We start from the raw sequence: 23,419 nt of genomic DNA on the forward strand, positions 1-23,419 counted from the left end.
GATGTTTGTTTTTAATACGTTTTGTCTTTCTTTTACACGAATGAAAGGAATAAACATTTTGTAAATGTGATCCTTCACAGCGCCTATGTCAACTAATCCGTTACGAGTTTTTTTTTACTTACTTTATTTATAGTCTACCTATTCCGCGTAATTATCTTTGCTTTAAAATCATGAATTTTAACGGTTACCGTTGAAAGAGGCATTCCGAAGAATGTGAAAGCTTTATAATCGTATAAGGATACATTCGAGGATCGAAATGATTAATTTGACGATTTATATAAATAATTTAATTTAATTTAATTTTTTTTTTTTTTTTTTTTGTTTTTAGAAAAACAATCGAAGAATATTGGACTTTATCAAATCATGAGAATACCGCTAGAATGCGACTTAAACTGGAACCGCAGCTATATCCGAATACCCATGAAAACGCTTCGAAATTAAGAGACAATGCTACAAATCATTACGATGCCAAGTAAGTGAAAGCATTTTCACATATCTAAGCAATCGTTATAGCGTAGCGTTCGCTCTTAATCGTAGAGAAATATCCGAGTTTGATTCGACCATAAAGAATGTAGTTGTTCGAGATTTTCTCGCTAACGATGAAAATTCACAATTGGAAGAAGACTTACGGCTAACGATCGAGGCGCAATCGCAGCAAGATGTGACTTTAGAAAAGTTACTAATATCGCAAGAATGCGAACTAATAACGTTAATGACCAAAGTTAAGGGCAGAATTGAAGTCAATCAAACCCTATTTACGTTCATCGATTTAAGTCCACCCGCTGACGATGGCTCGAAACATGATTTTAGGTAAAAAATCATTTAGATAACGAATCAATTTATTTAATTCATTCATATGCAAATTATTTACTTATTTATATTCACTGAGTTTCTTCCCTTTTTAGATTTTCTATAAATAAAATACGTGAGGTGCATTTACGCAAATACAATTTAAGACGTAGCGCGTTGGAAATTTTCCTTATAGACCAGACAAGCTATTTTTTGAATTTCACTACAAAAGTGAGAGATTTTGAAAAATTCAATTTGCATTTAGAAATATTGTGAGGGCCTTTCGGCCGATCATCTGGGGCTGGGGTAGCTCAGGAAGCGGCGGCCCAGGAAAACACAAGAAAATTTATATTCACAGAGATCTTTATTATTCACTCTTAAATTTATAATTCTTCCAACTAAGTCTATCAAACAAACACTCTAAACCACGACTAACTCTCAACGACTCTAAACCAGGACTAACTCTAAATTATTCTCACTTATTCTACTCTACGCTAGTCTTAACCTATTGTTATTCTACACTCTAATCATATTCTTATTCTATTCTTATACTATTCCTATCCTATTCTTATTTTGTTCTTAATCTATTCCTATCCTATTCTTAGTCTATTCTTCATCTATTCCTATGCCAACTTACTCTCTAACTTAAACTAGCACTCTCTCTCCCCCACCAGAGACGGTGAACTCGTGAGGCTAAAACGAGGGACGACTTTCGGTCCTCACAATATATATATGTATATGTGTGTTCTTATTTGAAATTTTTTTTGAAATAACTTTAGACTCGCAATAAAATATTTTCAAAAATTTTGAGCCTACAACCTCCGAATATTCTATATGGCTCTGGCAGATCACCAGCTGAATTATTAAAAACATCTGGATTAACACAGAAATGGATGAACAGAGAAATATCGAATTTTGAATATTTAATGTATTTGAATACCATAGCAGGTAAATGAATTACAATAATTGTTAGCATAATTTTGATTCTGTAGAATGTTCCTCTTATCATTTTTTGTTTTTTTTTTTTTTTTTTTTTTTGCTTTAAACTAAGGACGTTCATATAACGATCTCAGTCAATACCCAGTCTTCCCTTGGATTTTAGCCGACTATACAAGTGACATATTAGATTTAACCGATCCAAAGTCGTTTCGTGATTTATCTAAACCGATTGGTGTGGTAAGTAATTCGCGTTGCGTTTCGTCTGTTACGATTTAATTCTGTAAATATCTTCTTTTTTTTTCATAGGTTAATCCAAAAAACGAAGTAGAAGTACGTTCCAAGTATGATTCGTTTGAGGATCCTTCTGGCGCCATACCGAAATTTCATTATGGTACCCATTACTCAAATTCAGCTGGTGTATTACATTATTTGTTACGCGTTGAACCGTTTACCTCGCTGCACATTGAATTGCAAAGCGGTCGCTTCGATGTTGCTGATCGTCAATTTCATTCAATACCTCAAACATGGAAATTATTAATGGATAACCCAAACGATGTTAAGGAACTAATACCGGAATTTTTTTATTTTCCCGAATTCCTGAAAAACATGAACAAGTAAGCTATTGATTGACGGATTGACTTTCGCAGTGTCAATTCCACATTTATTTATAACGTGACTTACGGCTATATCTCTATCAGATTTGATTTGGGTCATTTACAAATTACTAAGGAAAAAGTTGACGATGTTATTTTGCCTTCTTGGGCCACCACACCCGAAGAATTTATAGCCATACATCGCCGAGCATTAGAATCGGAATATGTTAGTCAAAATTTGCATCATTGGATTGATTTAATATTTGGGTAAGTGGAAACGTTTTACTTAGAGGCTTTTACTACAATTAGTCTTAACGGCAATATATTCATTCGCAGCTACAAACAAAAAGGTCCCAAAGCTGTAGAAGCTTTGAATGTATTCTATTACTGCTCTTATGAGGGTGCAGTAGATTTAGATAAAATCACTAAACCAGTCGAGAGAGAAGCTGTCGAAGGTAAATTAATATGTACATGTACTGGCAGGTATTCAAAGATACAGGTATAAAGTTTATAACACTCAACGTGATTCTCTTGAATATCAATAAATGATCGTTTGTTGTTCAAACGTTCAGGCTTAAAACTCTGGCGTAGCTTCATCTTTAAAATGCTGTCAATTAGAATTTATTCACGTTTCAGTGCCATTTGCAACAATCATTCTCACTTTACCGAGTTGACTGCAAAGCCGTTAATCTATTGTGAAAGTAGAAACTTGGGCCTCCTTAACCGTTTGAGTACCAGACGGTATTGAAAAAACAGTGTCGAAGAAAGAGCGGTTAAGAATACTTGGTCAAAGTTGTCTTAGGGGCGGCAGCCATTAGAAGCTTATAGGTAGACGGATTACGAGGGTCGAAGACGGTTCTTGTTATCTTGTTCGAGAACTTAATACCCCACTTGTTAGGCCATAGCTTAATGGCTTAAGTGGCATTTAGAAACGCTGAGCTTAAACTCAAACATTGTTTATCTTAAAACTAAGTGTCTAAGGCAAGTGCATCTTGTCCTATTAGCAAAAATTGGCAAACATATGCGAGATATATTGGTCGAATCAATTGGAATTGTCTGCAGTTTTTTGAGAGATCCGTAGAGTAAATATTAGAATTTTTAATTTTTGGCAAAAAGCATTGACATCTTTAGCAACCTTTGATTGCACATTGAGTCAGTTAAAAGTCAGTCAAGCTCCTATAATTAGAGTCGTGAGTGTCAGCTAAAGCCGAAAATCGCATTGAATGCATTGAAAATCGGAGAAACTAAAGATTCGCATCTTTTGATAGTGGGTGTAAAAAAAATGATATTTTAAAAAATATATTAAGACAAGTTTGTACCTATTGAAATTACATTTGAAAATTTTATGGGCTTTCAAAGCTTTCACGATCTGGAAAAGAACTACGAATATAATCAATTATCATTTCGTTTAAAAAAGTTTAACGCAAATAGGATTTTGACCTCAAACGATTAAATTTATTTAAAATCTTGTATTGTTACACTTTTGTAAAAATCATGATAAGTCAAAGTTAGGAAATAGCTCAAGTTTAAGTACCATGATATAAAAAAATAAAGTCGTAAAGCAAAAACAGCAAGCACTTTCACATCATTTTTTAATTTATATTTAATCTTTGCTATTCTAAGGTATGATTAATAATTTCGGTCAAGTACCATCGCAACTTATGAGGGAACCTCATCCGCGTCGCCTTACTCAAGAAGAGACGGCGGTAAAGCTGCTAAGAGGCGAACTAAAACGACCTGACTTAACGCAATTTCTTGATAAGATTGTACAATATTACTGCGAAATTTCAACACCCAAAGATCCGATAGTCTATTTGAGTCCACCACGTAGCCCACCAAGATCGTTTTTGCAATTAAGTCCAGATATGTTAGTTAGCATTTCAAAGTCCTGCATTTTGGGTTGCCATTCATGGATGTGTTATGATAAGGAAAGAGGTTTCTTGCTGGAAATAGATGCTACTACAACAAATTTAAAGTAAGTTTATAAAAACATTACATATATATTATATAAATATAATTTTAAAATGAATTCATAATCTATTTACGACGATTCAAAAGAAATCGTAAACGTATATTTGGTCCTTTACATCCCTCACAAGCGCCTCACTCGCAGATGTTTGCTATCAGTACGGATGGCAAGCTGTTGTATGCTGGCGGCATATGGGACAATTCGTTACGAGTGTATAATCTACACAAAGGCAAATCGATAGCTTCGGTCACCAGACATTTAGGTATAATTGAAAAAAATAGCAAAAAAGATATACGCGTGTAACGGTTTTGTTTTCTGTTTTCTGTTTTCTGTTTTTTTTTTTTTCTTTCCTCTTATTACAGATATTATAACTTGTCTGGCTTTGGATAATTGTGGTTCTTATTTGGTTACCGGTTCTCGCGATTGCACCTGCATTATATGGAGCATTCAAGCTTCACATGTCTATGGTGGTAGTGGTATTGCTGGTAGCAGTAGTGCTAATGTCACATCAAATATACCCGTACATGCCTTAACTAGCCAGACTAACTTACAATCAGTTATGCAATTGAATTCGCAAAACAGTTTCTCACCTAAACCATTGACAACATTGTACGGTCATGATGGTGCGATTTCAAGTGTAGCCATCTATACTGAACTAGATATGGTAGTTTCGGGCTCTTTGGTAAGTTATTTCAATGTAGTAATTTTTCAAAAAATTATCGGCAATTTACCGTACAGGATGGAACCGTCAATATTTACACCATACAAGATGGTCAGTTCGTACGCACACTTAAGCCAATTGGTTGCACAGAATTTTGTGTGCAAATTTCTTATGTCACGGTTTCGTATCATGGTAAGTTTTTAAAGATAAATGAAAATATAAGCCTAAAAGTAGGCAATCTTTTAGAGCAAATTAAGTTTATTAGCGAAGAAGTTCTTCTTGATTTTTTTAACATTAAAAAGTAGATGTCATTAATTGAAAGCTTGATATTATGTATGCATGGAGTGTTTTCGTATAGCCTTCAAAAGGTTATTTGCATATTATCTATCCCTTGAGTTGCAAAACAGCCTATTTATATAGCTTTGGATCCGGTCTGCATATCTCGTATGTTCGTCTCTGGTATGAGATTGTTAGTCGATTTAGTCATTTTCATCGATTCGCCATTTGTTGAGATTATCAAGTTTACTAGGAAACTGGAAAGGAAAGCCGAAAGTTTCTTTATATCTTCGCGATCTGAACACAAACGCAAACATAAAAACTCAAATAAAAATGAATTATTATGCTTTCCATAAATGTTTTTTTCACTGAGACTTTCAGACAGTTTTTCCTTTTCAATACACAAAAGAACTTTTGCCCTGGCCTTGTGTCCACGGTGGTAGTTAGGAAGAATTAGAAATAGTAATAAGTGAGAGGAAAAAATGTGTAGTATTATATATACGTTCAACGTGAAAGTGAGACGAAAAAATAAAACAAACGACCTGCACTATCGTGTTGCATGGTTCATGGGCAATTCCAGAACGATCGGGTGAGAATGCTGAAAAATACTTCAAGAACTTTGTTGGGGGATAAATCTAACTCTTTAGATACCTGTACGCAAGCATAACACAGCCCAGGTTACCCAGTCGGATATTAGCGGTGAAAACGGTGCGGATATCGACTGCACCGGATCAAAAAAACATATCCTTTACAGCTGCTTACAACACTTCGATCACATGTTCTGCATGTCCAGCCAACACCAATTAATATTCCGAACATCAAGCACTGCCGGCTCTTCTACATCTACAAAGGAAAGTGGGCTCTTGCGTCACAAGACACTTGTTCCTCGCTTGGCCCTATTCCTTTGCTTGAGTTCATTCAGATACTTTGCTAAAGTCATGCAGCGATTCGGACAAAAGATAATGCCGCCGTTAGGCTAGAATAGAGTTTACTTTGGTCATAGCTCATAGGTGTAGTGAGTGCTTAGTTGGTAAGTTGGTGGCATAACACTCACCGGATGAGCATACACCCGCTAGGCTTCAGCTACCGCCTCCCTATCTTGTTCTCTTTGCTCACTCCTTTCTGACCGACACCATGTCATATGACTAGGGAGCGTACCTTAAGGGATTGGTCAGAATGAAAATATTGGTCAGGTTAAAAATTGGCATCAATATGTAACACAAAAATAAGTTGTATTTGCATATATCATTTGGGCGCTGGGAGGTGGGCGTCTGCAAACATAAATGAAAAAAAAAAAAACAATTGAAGTCGCTGTTTAAAAATTAAAGTGGCGATTTCTACGTTGCCAGTCCTCTCTCGCAAAAAAAAAAAAAATGTTAGAATGATGATATGGATTACTGCGAGATTTATTTGCAAAGCGATATATGCAAAATCAATGTGGCCTTGAATAATATTGTAATGTTTTAGCACTCCGCCTCTATCCTCTGTTTCTAACGCACGACTTTGAAAATTGGACATTTTCTTAAACACTACAAGATCTTTAAAATAAAGGCACCTGTCAGCTCGTTTGCAAATCGACATAGACGACATGGTCTTTTACGCATCAAAATTTCTTTGCTTTACTGTCATAGATAACAACGGCTCCGCTACTTACAAACTGTATAACAGTGGGTAACTGTTCAGCCTGATTGCGATACTGAGCTAACCTTATCCCACCTTCTGTGATGGGTATTCGAAATGCTCTGTTTAGTCGCAGAAACCTTTTCTATGCTTTTTAACGCGATCATAATGTGTTGCTGAGTTAAAGTAAATGTTTTTCGCTCAAAGTTTCTAATGCTTTGAATGAGTTGGAAATAAATGCTTGCACCATCGTTATGGTTCAAGCAATAATAAATTTATTTTCTGATAGAATAATTTCACCCTATCTCTCAAGATTACCTCTCGTTCTTCACCCATTGCAAATGATTAGCCGTAGTGTTATCGTTGGGGATCGCACGCAAACGCCGAATGAATAATTATTAATTTTTAAGGTTAATTTGTTTTTTATAAATCTTTGCTCTCCTAACCTTTAAATTTGTTGTAATAATCTAAAGCACAAATTAAATTTTTTTTTTTTTTTTAAGTTCTCATTAATAAAAATGTTCTCGTTATCAATTTGACATTTCTATGAGTCTTTTATGATGAATCAAAATATAAGTTGAGTAAAAAAAAAAAATAAATAAATAAATAAAAAAAAGAAAAAAATGCAAAACTTTATTTTGTTTTGCTAAGTCAGAGTGATAGACAGGAAGATAGATAGATAGTCGTCTTATTAGAGTGACACACCCCAAGTCTTTATTATCAAAAATTGTATATTAATTCAAAACAAAATTTATACATATTGACGTCAAATTTTTTGAATTTTATACTTTATTATTGTTGTATTTTGTACATAAATTTTTATGAAATATTTTTCACTGCTTCACTTTTATAACTCATTATAAATAATGAGTGAAAAAAAAATCTCGTTTTAATAATCACGTGACTTTTCACCAACAATTTCATTATATATTGTAGATATACATATATATATATATATATATATATAGCTTGTAAATAACGAAAATGTGTGATCTGTTTAATCACATATACATGCTTACGACGTTATCATTATATGTATATCGCTTATAAAAGTATATTGTTTGTCTGCTTATGTGAAAGTATGCATTTAACCATAAAAATGCCGACAACAATAACAATAACAATCGTAGCTATAATTTCAAAAAGAAAAGTCGCGTGATTATCACGTTACGTACAAGTTCTCGTGTCGTTTTATAAACGTGTAAATAAAATTATCGCCACCTCCTTTATTGCACTCTATAAAACTAATCGTAATCATGTGTTCTCTCAAGTATTCAAATTATTAAAGATTTTCTTACAAAGTAATGCCACCAAAAAAAAAAAAAAAAAAAAAAAAAAAAAACAGGCAAACCAGAAAAGAATGCTGCTAACAAATCCATTTATTACATTTCTGTACCTTTCTATACTAAGGGGTGAGGATGCCCTAAACATGTCCCTATATATATCAAATACTTTGGAATTTGCTTCGCAGAGTCTAAAACTCTCGATTAATGCTTGAACTCTAAGCTCAGAGCTGGGGATGCCCTAAATATGTCCCTATATATATCGAATACTCCGGAATTTGCTTCGCAGAGTCTAAAACTCTCGATCAATGCTTAAACTCTTAAGCTGATTTACATCTTCGTGTCTTCCCGTCCTTTTCTATGCTATCGTGAAAGTTTTGAAATTTCAAGATGAAATTAAGAAATCTGACGTGAAACCTGACGTTGCAATAAGTTCGCAATTTAACGCTTGAAAATAAACGTAATCCCATCACAATCACCCTACGATAGGAAAACGACTTTGATTTTTTACTAACTATTGATTTAAAGTTCGATTCAAAAACTTTACATTACCATCAGTAAGTTCGCTAAAATAAAGGATATAATCATATATATCACAGCAGTAGACAGTAGATATCGACTAGTGAGTTATGAACGAGAAAAACTATTCATTTAGATTGGACTATTTTGAGATCTATAGAAGACCTGTTGTGAAATGAATAGCTTGACGTTTCACGCGTCAATCAATAATCAATTTCCTATTCAGACATTGAAGAAATTGTGTGCGCTTGCCTAACTGCTCAGGAGGTGGCACTTTTCTTGCACTGAGAAATGGATCCGAGATAAGTGCTGCATTTTTGTATGCAAGGAAGGTAAAGATAAAAAATTCATTTCATAAAAATCTAAGTTGACTAATACTAGTACTGCTACTACTCTTTCTACTATAATATGAAATATAAAAGATTTGTCCAGTTTTTTGAAGTACTTATCAAAATATTCATCGAGAATATGTACTCTTGAGAAGAATAATAAGATAGATTGATTCAATCATTGATTGAATATTTTGTTATTAACTTGCAATCGAGGTCACAATCTCAAACATTTGTCTAAACAAATTTAACCTTAAAATATTATCAAGCGCATTATATCGGTCCACGGTCTCATCCGTAGTTATTATTAGAAATGGTTGATAATTTTCCAACTATTCCTCCATTATGCCCAAAAATGTTAATAAAATTTTCATGTGAAGTTTGAAAACTGGATAGTTGTGGGGTTTATATGAAATGCTTCCAAAGAGAATTTGAATTTGGAATTGGAATTTTTTTTTCAAAATTTTTACCTTATACCGTGCTTAATGGAAACTCATCTTCTTCTTTTTAGTTGCGGTTTCATCGAACTTTAATCGCATAATGAATTGTGTTTGCACACATATGTATAGAATTTATTTAATTTATATTTAAATTACATTTCGATCATAGTTCTTACCACAAGCAATTAGATAAGCGTTCTGTGTTCTCTATTATGTTAAAATTTCTTAATATGAAAATATTATCACATACAGTTCATCTTTATAATTCCTATAATATATATATTCACAAACATAATTTTATATATATTTATTTATAAATTTATAATCTTTGTTGTTATTTTCCTTTTTTTTTTTTTTTTTTTTTTTTTTTTTTTTTTTTCTTTTTTGTTTCTTTTGCGTATCAGAGTAAAAATTAATTCCTTTAGCTTTGAAACGAAAGTGAATTATCGCTTTTGCACACATTTGTTGGCTAAAAAAAAAAAAAATGCGGTGCGATTTCATGTGATTCGAACAAATGCACAAATGTGCAAACCGGGCGTACATAACGGCGTGCGCACAAGTATTGCTTATAGAGAATCATAATTATATGAAAAATCAGTCGTCCATAAGTGAAGTCATCTATGGTTCATTAAAATGACGCATTATCAATAATTCTTTTCAGTTCATGATTTCTTTCGAATTTTTCATCTCGTTTTACTTGCGGAATGATCGTCGAAAAGTTATCATATATATATACTGTATCCGTTAAGGTATAAAAAGAAGTCAAAAAAATATGTTCGTCTTGCGATGGGACTTCAGCATCAGTTTCTTTTAATATGTTCTCAGAATTAGATTCTTTAAAATATAAAAAAAATTCAATGGCTCTCTCTCTCTCTCTCTCTCTCTTTCTTTCTTTCTTTCTTCCTTTCTCCTAGAGACCTCAATAGATATTTTATAGGGGATAAGACAGAGTGAGAGAGAGTGAGAGAGTGAGAGAAGCTACGCTCAGCCCGCCCTGAGTTCTCTCTTGTACCTATTGCCGCCACGGTTAACTATGCAAGACATAGAAAGATGTAGATTTTACGAAACATGTCACGTATATCGTATATCGTATACATTTCAGGTCAAACTTATTGCACTTTTTAGATAATTCCGAAAATGAATGACTATGACTATGACTATATTCTGACTTATCTATGCTTTTCACTAACCTTCAGACTTGACGAAAGGGATTTATAAAGAAAGAATTTAAGACTCGATATGTGGCTCTCAACTGGAATCCTTTTAATGGTAATTTAGGGAGAAGCAAAAAACTACTGAAAACTTGTATTTACTTTAGAGCTCAATTTAGCGGGCGCTATGATCGGTCACTGGTCATAAGGGCTCGTGACTCTGTGCTCCCTCGTTTTGTGGCTTCGCGTCAACTTTGCTATTCCTATTTATTTCTCATATCAATTTCCTTATAGAATGAGATTGATAAAAAGAAAGAAATTCTTGTGACTGCGTTGCGACTTGTGACTTGTGACAAGACTAGCAAGCGACGTTGTTTATTTTAGAAATATCGACTTTCGTGCGATCGATGAGCAGGTAATCATTTATTAATAAATTAAATTAAAATATCGAATATACCGAATATCGTGAACCCCTCCATTCCACCAACACATCGTGTTCTCGTTTTGTAGACTCATTTATTAATTTTTCGTATATTCATTCAAGTTATCTGCTACGACAAACAGTAAATCTTAATTAATTTAAAATACGCGTAATTTTATTAATAATAAACGACCACAGTTTCAAAGACCGAAGATTTATGTTCCATAAATATTTTAACATAATAACTTACACATTATCATATGATCGTCTCTATTGCCATTGAATGCAAATACGTAAAAGCAAAAGTTTCTAATAAAATTTTAATGATAGACACTAAATCTACGCATAAAACATTTAATGGCACACGCGCTCAAGAATACCCTATGAATTGTCGCACTAGAAATGATGAAAATGTGACGCTTCAGTTATTCTGGTGCAATCAATACGTTAGCGAAAAAATTCTCTCGTATTTTACCGGCTTGAGGTACATTTACTTGCCAGATAAAGGTAACGACGACATGGTGCGTTGCCTCATGTGCTATTTTTATAACTCAGCGTATATTGCGTGGAATGGCACGGGGACTACGTTCAATGCCCTTACTCTTAGTTAGTTGCGAATTGCAGAATAGTGCATCGAATAGAATGGCAGTGGCTAAAGTACATTCAGGATAATGCGTGTTTGAGGGAAGAGACCACACACATCGGTTGTTTACTAAATGTTTACTTATGGCAAACGAATTTGTGAATGTTTGGACCAACAATTATCGTCTGTCTGGGCGAAAATGACATTTTGTGATCTATACGGGACAGTAAACTTCGCACATGCAAAGGAGCTCGGAATACACCATTCGTGTGCTAAGGCACCCAACCAACCGTCCAAATTTCGTGTATTGATTAAACTTTGCTTTTTGATGGAAAATATATACTACTATCAGTGGTCGTACGGACGCTGATGATGCTGAATGCAATCGAAAAGGATTGACCACAAAGGAAAACATCAAAAACTCCTTTACAATCTACAAAATCAATTCATTTATTTATTTATTTATTTTTGATATCTTGACGATGAGCAAACGGGTAGCAACGCTGCACTATCGATCGCCCTAATTTATCACAAAACAAGTAAAATGGGGACAAAACCGACCAATGATTCTAAACTTACTCTAAATGATTATACCGTAAAGCACTTGCGGTACAGGGTATAGTAAGTTTGTGCGGACGTATGTAACACGCAGAAGCGTTTAACATAGATCCACCTTTTATTATATCGATCGATTCAGAATCATTTTCAGAGGCGATCCAAGCCTCTCTGTCTGTCTGTCTGTCCGTGTGATATTTGACCATGTAAATTTGTATTTACAATTTTTGACGGGTTTTCACCCAAGGACGAATCCTATTGAAAACGGCCGACCACTCCCCATATAAAAAATGGCTAAGCAATAGTGTATTCTATATTGGTATGAAAACGTTCGACAATTTTTTTAACCCCGTCTTATATAATGAAAAATGCAGTTAATATGATAAAAAATTTCAAAACTTCCAACGCTTCATAATGAAGTTCAGATCACAATAACAATTTAAGATGGAAAACTTAATTGTACCAAATTGGAATCATTTTGGCCTATTTTTTGGATTCTAGTTTATTTATAGATTTTTCTTCGTAGGGCAAAAAAGACTAAATTTTAGTATGTTATGATGAAAGGTAACTCATAATAGTACATTAATATAAAATAAATTCACAGTATTAAATTTGGATCATTCATGCCCAAAATTTGAATCTTAACCTATATAAGGATTTTTATGAAATTTTTTGCTTTTCAAGGTAGAAAAGTTTAACTTTTCATATGTTACGATTAAAGTTGATCCATAATAGTAATTTGATATGAAAATTAATTGTAGAAAATTGGGAGGACACTCGCCCATTTTTAGATGCTGCCCTATGTCAGGGTTTGCACGAAAATTTTTATATTTTATGACAAGGTAAAAATTTGTGTGAGAATTGGACCATAATGGTTGTTTGATGCAAAAATTAACTGTGCTGGATTTTAAAGACGTAGCACAATTTTTGAATCCCTTGGGCTAATTTTTTATAGAAATTTCCATAATAGCAAGTTCATATAAAAACAGAGTGTAGAGTGTGTGTTCTATGGGAAAACTAAGAATTATGTCCGATAACGCCGTGAAGTGTAATTAATAGTAGTAGGGTATTTGGTGGTGTAGGATGGTCGTCCTAGTCCGACAATAATGTTTTGACTTGTTTCTTATGACATACTCTATCTTTCTCTTTTTCTTCCTCTCCTTCCCTTCCTCATTACCACCTTCATAGAGCTTCATACGATATTTTATTCACTTAGATCAATAATCATTTTTGGGCAGATACATTTTCTTGCATATATCATATAAAAGGCAAAAGCGTAAAAACGAAATATTTGTGAAAAATGTCAAAGAAATTCTTAAATGCGTACGGCGCAATCACTTATACATTTATGATTAAGAAATTAAATAAGAAGAAAAAGAAGAAAATTTTAATTTGCCAAAGATAAATAATCTCCGCCATGTGCTTCATAAATTCATGAATCAATAGACTCTTTTAACACTTTAGTGTTTAAATAAAATCTTTCCTTTATATTTATTTAATGATCAAGTCTTATATCATTCAAATTTATTATCACTTGTGCATTACGTGCACTTTAATTTTTATTCAAAATGATTGTTATGAACAGCGTGTTATCATCATACAGCGTATATATGTTTGCCTCTTTATGTATTTAAGATTTTATATAATTTTTTTTTTCAATTTTTTTTTTTTATGACAAGCGCATTCACATACAAGTATATATATATATATGTGTATATATCTTGCTTAAATAATATACTCAAAATCAAGTACATATCTAATTAATAATAAAGATAATGATAAACGAGAATGAGAAAAGAGGGAGATTGTCTCTCCAGGTAGCTTTAGGTAGACAATGAAACAAATAAACTTATGATAAGAACAATACCTACTTACATTTTCGTGTGCTATTGTAAAAGGTAGAAAATTATCGAAATAAAATCGGCAGCGATTAACTTGAATGAAATAAAATAAAATGCCATTTTGACGACTTTTGTACTTAGGAGCCGAGCCAAGCGTTGACATCCCTTCAATGTCTGGTCAATCTTTGTTAAACAAGGCATTTAACCTTAAATCAGTAAATAGCTCTCACAATGCAACCACAACACTTATATAATGCTTGTAACGCCTAGAAATATGCCACAGAAAAGTTTAGTATTAAAAGGATATATATATTGGTTTTTTCACATAGACCTAGTTTAAAATTACTTCTTAGCAGGCTTTTCAAGTTAACCTCGAGAATCATTGAATCACAAAGTAATGCAATGTGTTGTCTTTTCTTATATCAAATTTAGTATTCTCGGGCAAATGGCTGCAATAAAAATGTCCAATACAAATTATATTATAAAAGAACGTTGCCACATCCCACACCATAAAGCAGAAACAAAAAAATGCCTCATAACTTGTGACATCTCTCCGTTGTTGTCCAGAGTTCGACTGCTAAGTCAACAATCAGGTTGACTAGCGTTTTGCTTTATTCGATATACCTTGATACCGGTTCGGGATATTCCTTTAAAAGATGAATTATCGTTTCGTCGAGTCATCGATTAACTTAAAATGGGGCTGCCGAAGGGCAATATACATAAATATAAAACTCCTTCGTATTTGTCATTTCGTTTTTCATGTCATATCACAAAAACAAAGAAGTTTCAGGAAAAACTTTCAGAAATGCTCGTGCAATTCTTGTTTGTGACTCAAGCAAATTTTTATTTTCTTTTCATAACATTTCGTTATTTGTAGTTGAAAATTATGTTTTTATAAAATAACATCTTACTATACTAACAGAATGAGCAATGACTAGGGGATGTTCCTAATCAATTTAATATAGGGAAGGAAAAATTAAAACAAAAAAAAGAAGAAAACTTTAAATATAAAGGAAGAAAACACACAAAATCTGTTCATTAAATAATAATAACAAGTGAGAAAGTTATATTCAGCGGGGGCTGAATCTCACATGCCCACCACAATGCTTTTCGCATTCTACTCTCCCAGTTCTTTTATTCGATACCCATATCGCTGATATTATTAATAAAAAAAAAAAAAAAATGAACAGAGTAATCGCGGTGCCTACCGTATTCATTTTAGAATTAATCCATTTTTAGACAGATAATATATCGTCATTTGAGGAATGTACAAAATAATATTAAACATTCTGCCTTGTTTGCGTTATGATAAATAAGCATAAAACGTCAAAAAAAAGCGAAAAAAATAAAATTTAATTAATTGTTACTTTGCGATTTTTTCACTTCGTATAGTAAATGTCGAAAATTTCATCCTTCCAACTTTTGCAATTTCTGAGCATCAACGAGCAAAAACCCATAAATTTTTGTTAAGAAAAACGGGGTTGCATTCAGTTTCTGCTCCACTGCAGGCTTCTGCTCCAGCCAATTTAGCTCATTTGCAATGCCAACGTGCGTGGAAAAACTTCCAATATTCTTAGCAAATTTGAAGCCGATGTCTTCATTTTTTTAACCAGGAGCGTGGCAACAACAAGCACTACACTATGGACAGACATGGCTAAAACAACTCAGAATTTCAGAATATCTTCTTTATGGGGTATCTGAAGCTTCCTTTAGGGTGTTAAAAATATTATGGAAAAAAATAAAACGGGTACACCCCCATCTTACAGCGGTGGTCATAAAGAGAGGCATCAACAACTTCAAGTCACACTGCACGAATATATATGGGTTAGCCATATAAGGATTAAGTGACATGGATCAGCGGCTTCAAAATATATTTTCGTTCATATATAGTTTGGACACTACTATGTATATGAAGTCTGGTAGTTCAAAAGATTCAAGGTAGACAACTTTAATTAGTTGTTTCCTATTCTTTGTCGTGTTTTACTGTAGCACTGCACACTTTTTAACTCCGCACTTGGACATGGATGCTGCGAAATGGCTTGGAAAATATTCCCCCAAGACTCGTTAAATAATTTTAATATATATTATTCTAACAATATTCGTTAAGTACTCGTTGAAAATAAATTTCTCTCATCGAAAATAAAGTCCAAGTATCTATAGTCTATGGGTATGTGTGACTGTTGAATTTTATGACTGTCTACCCGAAGATTATTCTTAGAAGGAGAAAGCAAGGACTTTGTTTTGTTGTGAAAAATAGGTCCAAAGATTTATTGCCATTAAGCTCCTCCAGATCTCGTGAGGAAAAGCTCCGGGTCAAAAGACTGCAGTGTCTTTCGCGAAAAACGCATAAGCATTTGACAGAGTGAGTAATATAATAAATACAGTAACGATCCCAACACCGAGCCCTGGGATACATCAGCAATAGCGGTAGCGGCAAATAAGATTGTTGTTTGTTTATTCCAACAAAAAGTTGGCGATTTTTTAAAAAAACCTCTAATGGCTTTTTACTAAATGATCCGCCATTTTAAAAGTAAGTAACTTAGCGGCAAGTCTGCTGTGCCGGACGACTAAGTTTTTCTTTTGATAGGTCACTTTTAATATGGGGTGTCAGCCTCTTAACATTTTGTATTGTTTTTAAATCATGTCTAAAACTAAATTGTTCAACGGCTTAAATCGATAAGACATCAACAAGGCTGGTCGGTATCTCTTAGATCACCTTTTCAAGCAGTTTACCTAGAGAACTAAAAAGTTAAATAGGGCGGTAACTACTAGGCAGACTTAAGGATAGATACGACTTTAGAAAGTATTGCAACTTAAGGCAGGAGTATATTAATGAACCTAAGCAATCAAAGCGTGATGTAAGCAACTGTTTTAGAAAGGTTTTCTGATGGAATCCGGGCTGCACGACATGTTGTCTGTAAGACCGCACCTACCGAGAGGTAAGCAAGCTATGATGTAGTAATCTAATCTAGCGTCGCACACTAGTAGATCAACATGCATAATTTTCCTCATACTATCTTAAACTGGAGATTCATATTGGAGCGAAATTTTGATCCAATTATTCTATAATAATTTATGTGATGAAATAGATGAAACCTGAAGTGAAGATATTAAAAATTAGATCAAATAGCATCGGAAGTTGGTTAGACCCGAAATTTATCACTGTCTTTGAATGGTTAATGCAATTTTGGATAGTGGAGCAGAGCAGAATGAGTAAAAAGTATTATATCACTTTCCCCATAGATTAGCTCTCGATCAAACCCAATTTCGATGTTGACTATTCGGGCGTGTTCCAGGAAAAAAGAGCAGACATATTCATATATTTATCGCAGTACGTCACTAAAGACCAATACATTAGGTGCTTGCAAAAATGTTGGCCTTTTTTTCACTTGAAAAAAAAGCATTTATTGAGAAAAATCGATACCATATATATTGGGTAAAATATTTTTCATCATTTTCTACAATTTTTTCCCATGTTTCTGGCAACATGGCGATACCGTGTCGAAAGAACGATATTGGTTTGACAGCGATCCAATCATCGATCCGTTTTCGCATTTCGTTAGCATTTCGAGCGCGCGTGTAAGCCGAGGCATTCTACATCGATCGGAACAAATGGTAGTCAGAAGGCGCTATGTCTGGTGAGTACGCTGAGTGTGGCAGAACTTTGCATTCGAAGTGCAACAGAGTATCCTTGACCTCTTTTGAAACATGCGCCCGATCGTTCTCGTGCCAGAGGATGATTGTGCCTATGTTAACCGCCATTGCTTTGGTCTTTTTTGCAGCGACGCATCGGTCAATTTCTTCAATTAACGTCGACAAAACATCTGCAATAACAGTTGCAATCGGATCATGACCCCACCTTATGCTCAACGAAGTTTAAGGGCCATGAATATTCCGCTGATCCCACCGTATGCACAACGAAGCTTAATGGCTTAATGATCCATGTAAGATTAGTAAGATTTTGGTTTTATGGTTCTATGGTTCTATAAGTGATCTTTCATTTCCATGTCTATTAAATTTAAATATGCAATAACATGCTTATGCTCGTTTAACGACGCTCTTCACATATGCAATCCCATGCAATAAGAATTTAATAAGAACTTTTTCTATATATTTAAAGTTATTAGATCATCGAATATAATGTAACCATAGACTGACTGATCTTCTAAAGTCAAATATCGAAAAATTACCTTAAATGCAAAAATTAATTTTGAAAATTACATTATTAACAAAGTGCATAATATGGCAGGGCCTTTCTATGGTACAACTAATCGAAAATCCCAATTGATTGTAAGGCTGATATATTAATACTATTTAAATCTTTTCTTCTTCAATTCATAATATTCTATAAATGTCCCGTGCGGTCTATAAGTTGAGCATAAGAAAAGAAGACTGTTAGACTAACAGGCCGGCAAAAAAGGTTAGATCGATTCAGAGAATGATTCTGAAAGGTGATCCTAACTCAATCGCTTCTAGATATATCCTTATATTATATATAGCGCAGGGTATTAAAATGTTATGTATGTAAGCAGAGTCATAAACGATGTCCGTTTTTTTTTTTTTTGCCTTGCTGACTTTTCGTAATTTCTTCAACTGAAGGCTGATAGTTAAATGTGATGTATTCAACCTTCGTGCTACCTATCTCTTGTTGTACAAACAAATTTCTTGCCATCTATTGGAGATTTTTTTGAGCTACCGGCTTAGCATTCTTCTTACTTAAATGTGCACCGCACGAATTTCGTTACTTAGTTATTAACTAACTATGAACTGCATTCTCTTTTGCCGGATCTCTGTAAACGCTTTAGGGAAATTAATGATCACTTATTCGCCATTCTAGATAAAAGTAAATATGTGAAATGTATGTTACTTAATCGACAACACGTGCTTAAATAGAATCATTCCATCACCCTTCCCTTCCGCGTAGGCAAAAAAGAAAAAAAGAGGAAAAACCTTTGTCATGCCTTCAATATAAAAAAAGCTCTTTGGTAAGATTTTGCTAATTTTTGACCTTCGTTTACATATGTTATATTATTTGATACTTATTTATATCATTTTGAAAAAAAAAAAAAAAATTTAACTAACAGAAACTCCCCGGCATCTGAACTGTTATCACTCTGTATACACCTAACTGTCTTTTTACACGATAGGTAGATTCCTTAGAAAAACATGGAAACAACATTTAGTTTTATCGCTCCACTTTAATTCTTTATTCACTCTCGTGTTATTATTTTCATTTAAAAATTTAACGCAAGCATTTTGTTAATTTTTATTTTTACTACATAAGAAGCATTTAAATAACAAAACAATCAATCAAGAAATAAACATTTTGCCGAATAAATCTGAAGATTACTGCTTATTCATTAAAAAATCTATCTTTTTCAACATTGCCTGGTAGTCCGCGATTCTCGCGGAACCAAATTTGCATGTTGCGCGAATGCCAATTTTCGAATTTACAAAATAGATTTTTAATTAAAGTCGCTCTGGAAGATAAAAAAAAAAACTCGAAATATTTTCCCGAAAAACCGTGCAAAAAATGTGATAAAGTGAGAGCGGAATTCATGCATCATAAAAAAAATTAAAATAGAGCATAATGAAAATTTAGTCCATAAGTACAGCAAATAAAAATTTAACTGTAAACTAGGAATGAAAATCAATTTCATAACTAACGGTTCAAGCTTGCCCGTTTGTTGGACGCTTGGACCAAATATGCTATTCCCAGTCGAAGATATGGCAGATATGTCTAGCATAATTGTTGGATTCGACTCATATGAAGCAGTTAGTTGTTAACGACTCATGTTGTATTTGTTTTTTTTTTCGGTTTCTCAAGTTGCTTATATAATTGTTGAAATCGTTTCTTAGTTTCGGTAAGACATTGTCAAAAAATTAGATTTAGAAAAAAATTACTTTCACGTTCTTATTGGCGAATCGTGTTATTCATACAAGTCGGGGAAAAAAAAAAGTCCTTGCAACGAAAGAGTTGGGTGTATATGGTCTGGAATTAGCACTATATGTTATGTGTCCGCGCGAGTAGTCGAAGAGGTGACAATTACGACTAGCAACAATTTAGTGTTCGCAAATGCAAATCGCACGTGCGGTAGAGTTTACTGTCGTTGCGAGTACTTTCTATAGCGAGTGTTCACTCGATAAGAGCATAACACTTATCATCTCCCTGTGACTTTCCTCACTCACTCCTCTTTCACGGCATCCGTCACCATGTGACACGAGTAGAGCGCATCCCCTGACTGATGGGTCATATTTCGACAAAAAAAAAAGTTCAAACTCAGACCCTTTATAGAACTAAATAAAATTTTTATGTTTAAACATATTTTATATTAATTCATATAAATTAGATTTAAGTTAACTTTTTTTAAATGTTTTCGTTTATCATTTAGGTCATATTGCCTTCAGTGCATTGGATGATACATCTCATTCGGTACATGTTTACAGTATTAATGGCACTAATTTAGGTTCAAAATATGTCTCCGGCCGTGTAACTGGTTTAACAACTGCTTCTGATTATCTGGTTGTAGCTGACGATGCCGGTGATATAACTATGAGTCGTTTACACGGGTAAGTCGTTAAGTTGTTATATTAATTAGGTTTACTGCTTAATTAATTTAATGCTTATTAAAAAAATACAAAAAAAAAAAAAAGAAAAGTTTAATGCATTTGAATATTAATTAAGTTCGATTTGTAGAAATGATTCATTAATTTATTACTTTTCCTATCAAAGATAGATAGATAGATATCTGATTAGTACAAGCGTTTGAATTATTATTTGTTGCTCTTTTTTTTTTTTTTTTTTTTTTTTTTTTGCTGATTATTAAGCTGCTTACCACCGTTAAATAACTTGTCCTTGTCTTTTGTTAAGCACTTAAGTTCATTGACTGTTATGTATAATTACTATTATCAATATTTTATTTAAAGTGCTTTATAGATAGCAATCAATTTTTTTTACCAAATTTTCAAAAATTCAACAATTTTTCTAATACCCATCTATCTTTTAGATATTAACATCAATAGACACTTAAGCACTAAGAGTGAAGAGGTCTCATGATTTGAAAGAAAAATATATGTAATTAAAAATTATTATTATTATGAAATTTTTCTCTAAAGATTTAAAAATTTACATAGCGAACTGTGAAAAAATGACTCGAAACAAATTTCAGAACAGTTTCACGCTGTTCATATATTCGGATGAGTCGTGATAGTTTTCCCAAATTTTCTGTACCATATAATCGATTAACGAATTAAGTGTAACGTCCTTCATATAAGTTATATAACTGAAATTTTTGAAAATCATTTTCATTTTATTGAATCGCGCTTATCATCGATATTTCATTTCTGAAAATCACGATTAATTCTCCCTTAATGACCCGAAAGCCTACTCATGACAACACAAGAACTCACAATTGCTATTAAAACAGGATAGTCTCTTTTTATACTGTTTAAGTGAATCGAGTTTTTTTGTTGTTGTTGTTGTAAAAAAAAAAAAAAAAAAAAAAATCTATCTGTATTCACTACAAGCCACTCAGGGCCATAAAAATCCCCACATGCAGTGTTCATTATTCAATATTATTATATTCGTCATTTCACTTAGGGGAAAACGTCGCTCGACATCTTTCACCTTTCACCTAATCCACATTTATCTCTTGCTTCTTTTTTGAATCTTATTCTCTTTAAGCGTGCAAAAATTGCCAAGTAAGCAGCTCTTCGCTCTGCAAGCCTTGTAGACTTTCACGAAACCCCTTGCCCGATATTCCTTACGTTTTCAAAGTTGATTTGTATTATTTAACGTTTGTCTCCTTAATATTCGATTCAACATTTTTGAAGCGATAAAACTAGGTAATAAAGTTCAGTAGCACCCTTGCTACCCTTTATTTATATTTCCTCTTTAACCTATGAGGCATATAGGCATCATAGGAAATAAAGAAGTACGATTCGATATAGAGCCAATGAACTTCAGTAAAATCTCATGGTGGCATGTTGTCTTTATGATACCAGTAAGCTTGCCATGGAAATGCCAAAATGAAAAAAAAAAATTGATTAAACTCGTTGATATATAGAAGGCATTCACCGTGCAATGTTCACTAAGAAAACCGAAAGTAATCCTTCCTTATCTTTAGCATCATATGAGCAGTGTGGTTAAGACTATGGTTATAAGTGCATTATTTATACGAATCAAGAAGTACTATAGGACTACTTATTGAGTAGCACTTATTGAGTAGCTTACGGATGCTCCCGCTCTCAAAACATGTTTAAGATCACTTTCTCGATTGCATGATTGATGCATGTGTACGGGCATTGTCATGAAAAAAAGAAAAAAACGATTTTCGAGTTCCTTTGTCCTTCGTGAACCGTTTGTGGTACTCACGCAGATCACTTAGTTGGACTAGTTTGAATTGATCCGTTCAGATATAACAGTTTCACCAAGCTTTGCTAATTCGTAGTAAAAAATTCCGTTTTTTTCAATCCTCCAGTACGCACACTAGTACTTTCTGGGCATTAACATTGGACTTTGCAAGAGATGTAGATGGTGGTTGCCCTAGATTAACACATGCTTTACCTCGTTTAAGACCGTTTATCCAGGATCCATTCCTCATTGCCCCTAATAGCGTGAAGAATATAATCATTATTTCTATAGTGACTTAACAAATGTAAGCAGATGTCAACTCTTCGATTTTTATCCACTTCGGCGGAATACCTCGTGAGGAAGCTATTTATTCCATTTCGTTCTATGTACTTCTTCTTGCGTGCTATCGAAGTGCAATTGCTTGTTGGTTTATTGCCCTTTATGAGCTTGCTAGGCTAGATATGCTTCTTCTTCTTCTTCTTCTTCTTCTTCATCTGACAACTATCACGGAGCGCCAGACTGTTTATCTTCTGCAAGACCAGAGCTACTTGCACGAAATTTCGCAAACCACTTTCCAATTGTTTCAGCTGCACTTTTAACACAGAATAACATGGTATGCTGTAAATGCTGCTTGTTGATACCCATTTCTTTACATTGTGCTACGCGCGCGACGCTTTAATTGTAATTATCTGAAATTTTATTGAAAAGTTTATATATAGGTGTGCAACTATCATTTTATTCTTGAACTCCTGTCTCCTCCTGCTACGTACTTGAACTCCAACATTTTATATTAAAAAAAAAAAATAAAAAAAAAAAAAAATAAAAAAAAAATAAATTAATAAAGAAGAAAAAAATAAAAAAAAAAAAATTTTTTTTAAAATATTTTCAAAAAATTATTCATTTTTTTCGCTTATAAAAAAATCAAATCTTATTTGCCTTACTCCGAGTTTTCCATTTGTATTGCGTTTGACGCGTATACACGTTATCGGTCGATGTTAATTACGCACTATGTGAGGAGCTTTTAAACATAAACTACGCAGCCAATTGGTTAATGTAGATGTACACACACATGCAAGTTGCAATTTTGTTGTCTATTG

The 23,419-nt window shown here is 33.4% G+C and overlaps 1 protein-coding gene and 1 long non-coding RNA gene across 3 annotated transcripts in view; one reads left to right on the top strand and one right to left on the bottom strand.

Moving 5' to 3' along the window:
* The window catches only part of LOC119645266 (neurobeachin-like protein 1), a 100,556-nt gene that overhangs the window by 74,646 nt on the left and 2,491 nt on the right, over positions 1 to 23,419 (top strand). For both annotated transcript variants that reach the window (XM_038045378.1, XM_038045379.1), the window contains 13 exons: positions 329 to 472; positions 538 to 810; positions 906 to 1,020; positions 1,569 to 1,737; positions 1,841 to 1,965; positions 2,035 to 2,342; positions 2,427 to 2,588; positions 2,658 to 2,776; positions 3,945 to 4,296; positions 4,380 to 4,552; positions 4,653 to 4,972; positions 5,029 to 5,143; positions 20,362 to 20,539. In XM_038045378.1, the coding sequence (XP_037901306.1) occupies positions 329 to 472; positions 538 to 810; positions 906 to 1,020; positions 1,569 to 1,737; positions 1,841 to 1,965; positions 2,035 to 2,342; positions 2,427 to 2,588; positions 2,658 to 2,776; positions 3,945 to 4,296; positions 4,380 to 4,552; positions 4,653 to 4,972; positions 5,029 to 5,143; positions 20,362 to 20,539 (2,553 nt within the window). The remainder of the gene's footprint in view (positions 1 to 328; positions 473 to 537; positions 811 to 905; positions 1,021 to 1,568; positions 1,738 to 1,840; positions 1,966 to 2,034; positions 2,343 to 2,426; positions 2,589 to 2,657; positions 2,777 to 3,944; positions 4,297 to 4,379; positions 4,553 to 4,652; positions 4,973 to 5,028; positions 5,144 to 20,361; positions 20,540 to 23,419) is intronic.
* Positions 5,950 to 7,279, bottom strand: LOC119645271. Its single transcript, XR_005248645.1, has 2 exons — positions 6,282 to 7,279; positions 5,950 to 6,203 (listed from the first exon to the last, which is right to left on the bottom strand). It is a non-coding gene; the product is annotated as an uncharacterized LOC119645271 (long non-coding RNA).

Source organism: Glossina fuscipes, unplaced genomic scaffold (assembly GCF_014805625.2).
Source record: "Glossina fuscipes isolate IAEA_lab_2018 unplaced genomic scaffold, Yale_Gfus_2 1, whole genome shotgun sequence".
Classification (NCBI taxonomy): domain Eukaryota; kingdom Metazoa; phylum Arthropoda; class Insecta; order Diptera; family Glossinidae; genus Glossina; species Glossina fuscipes.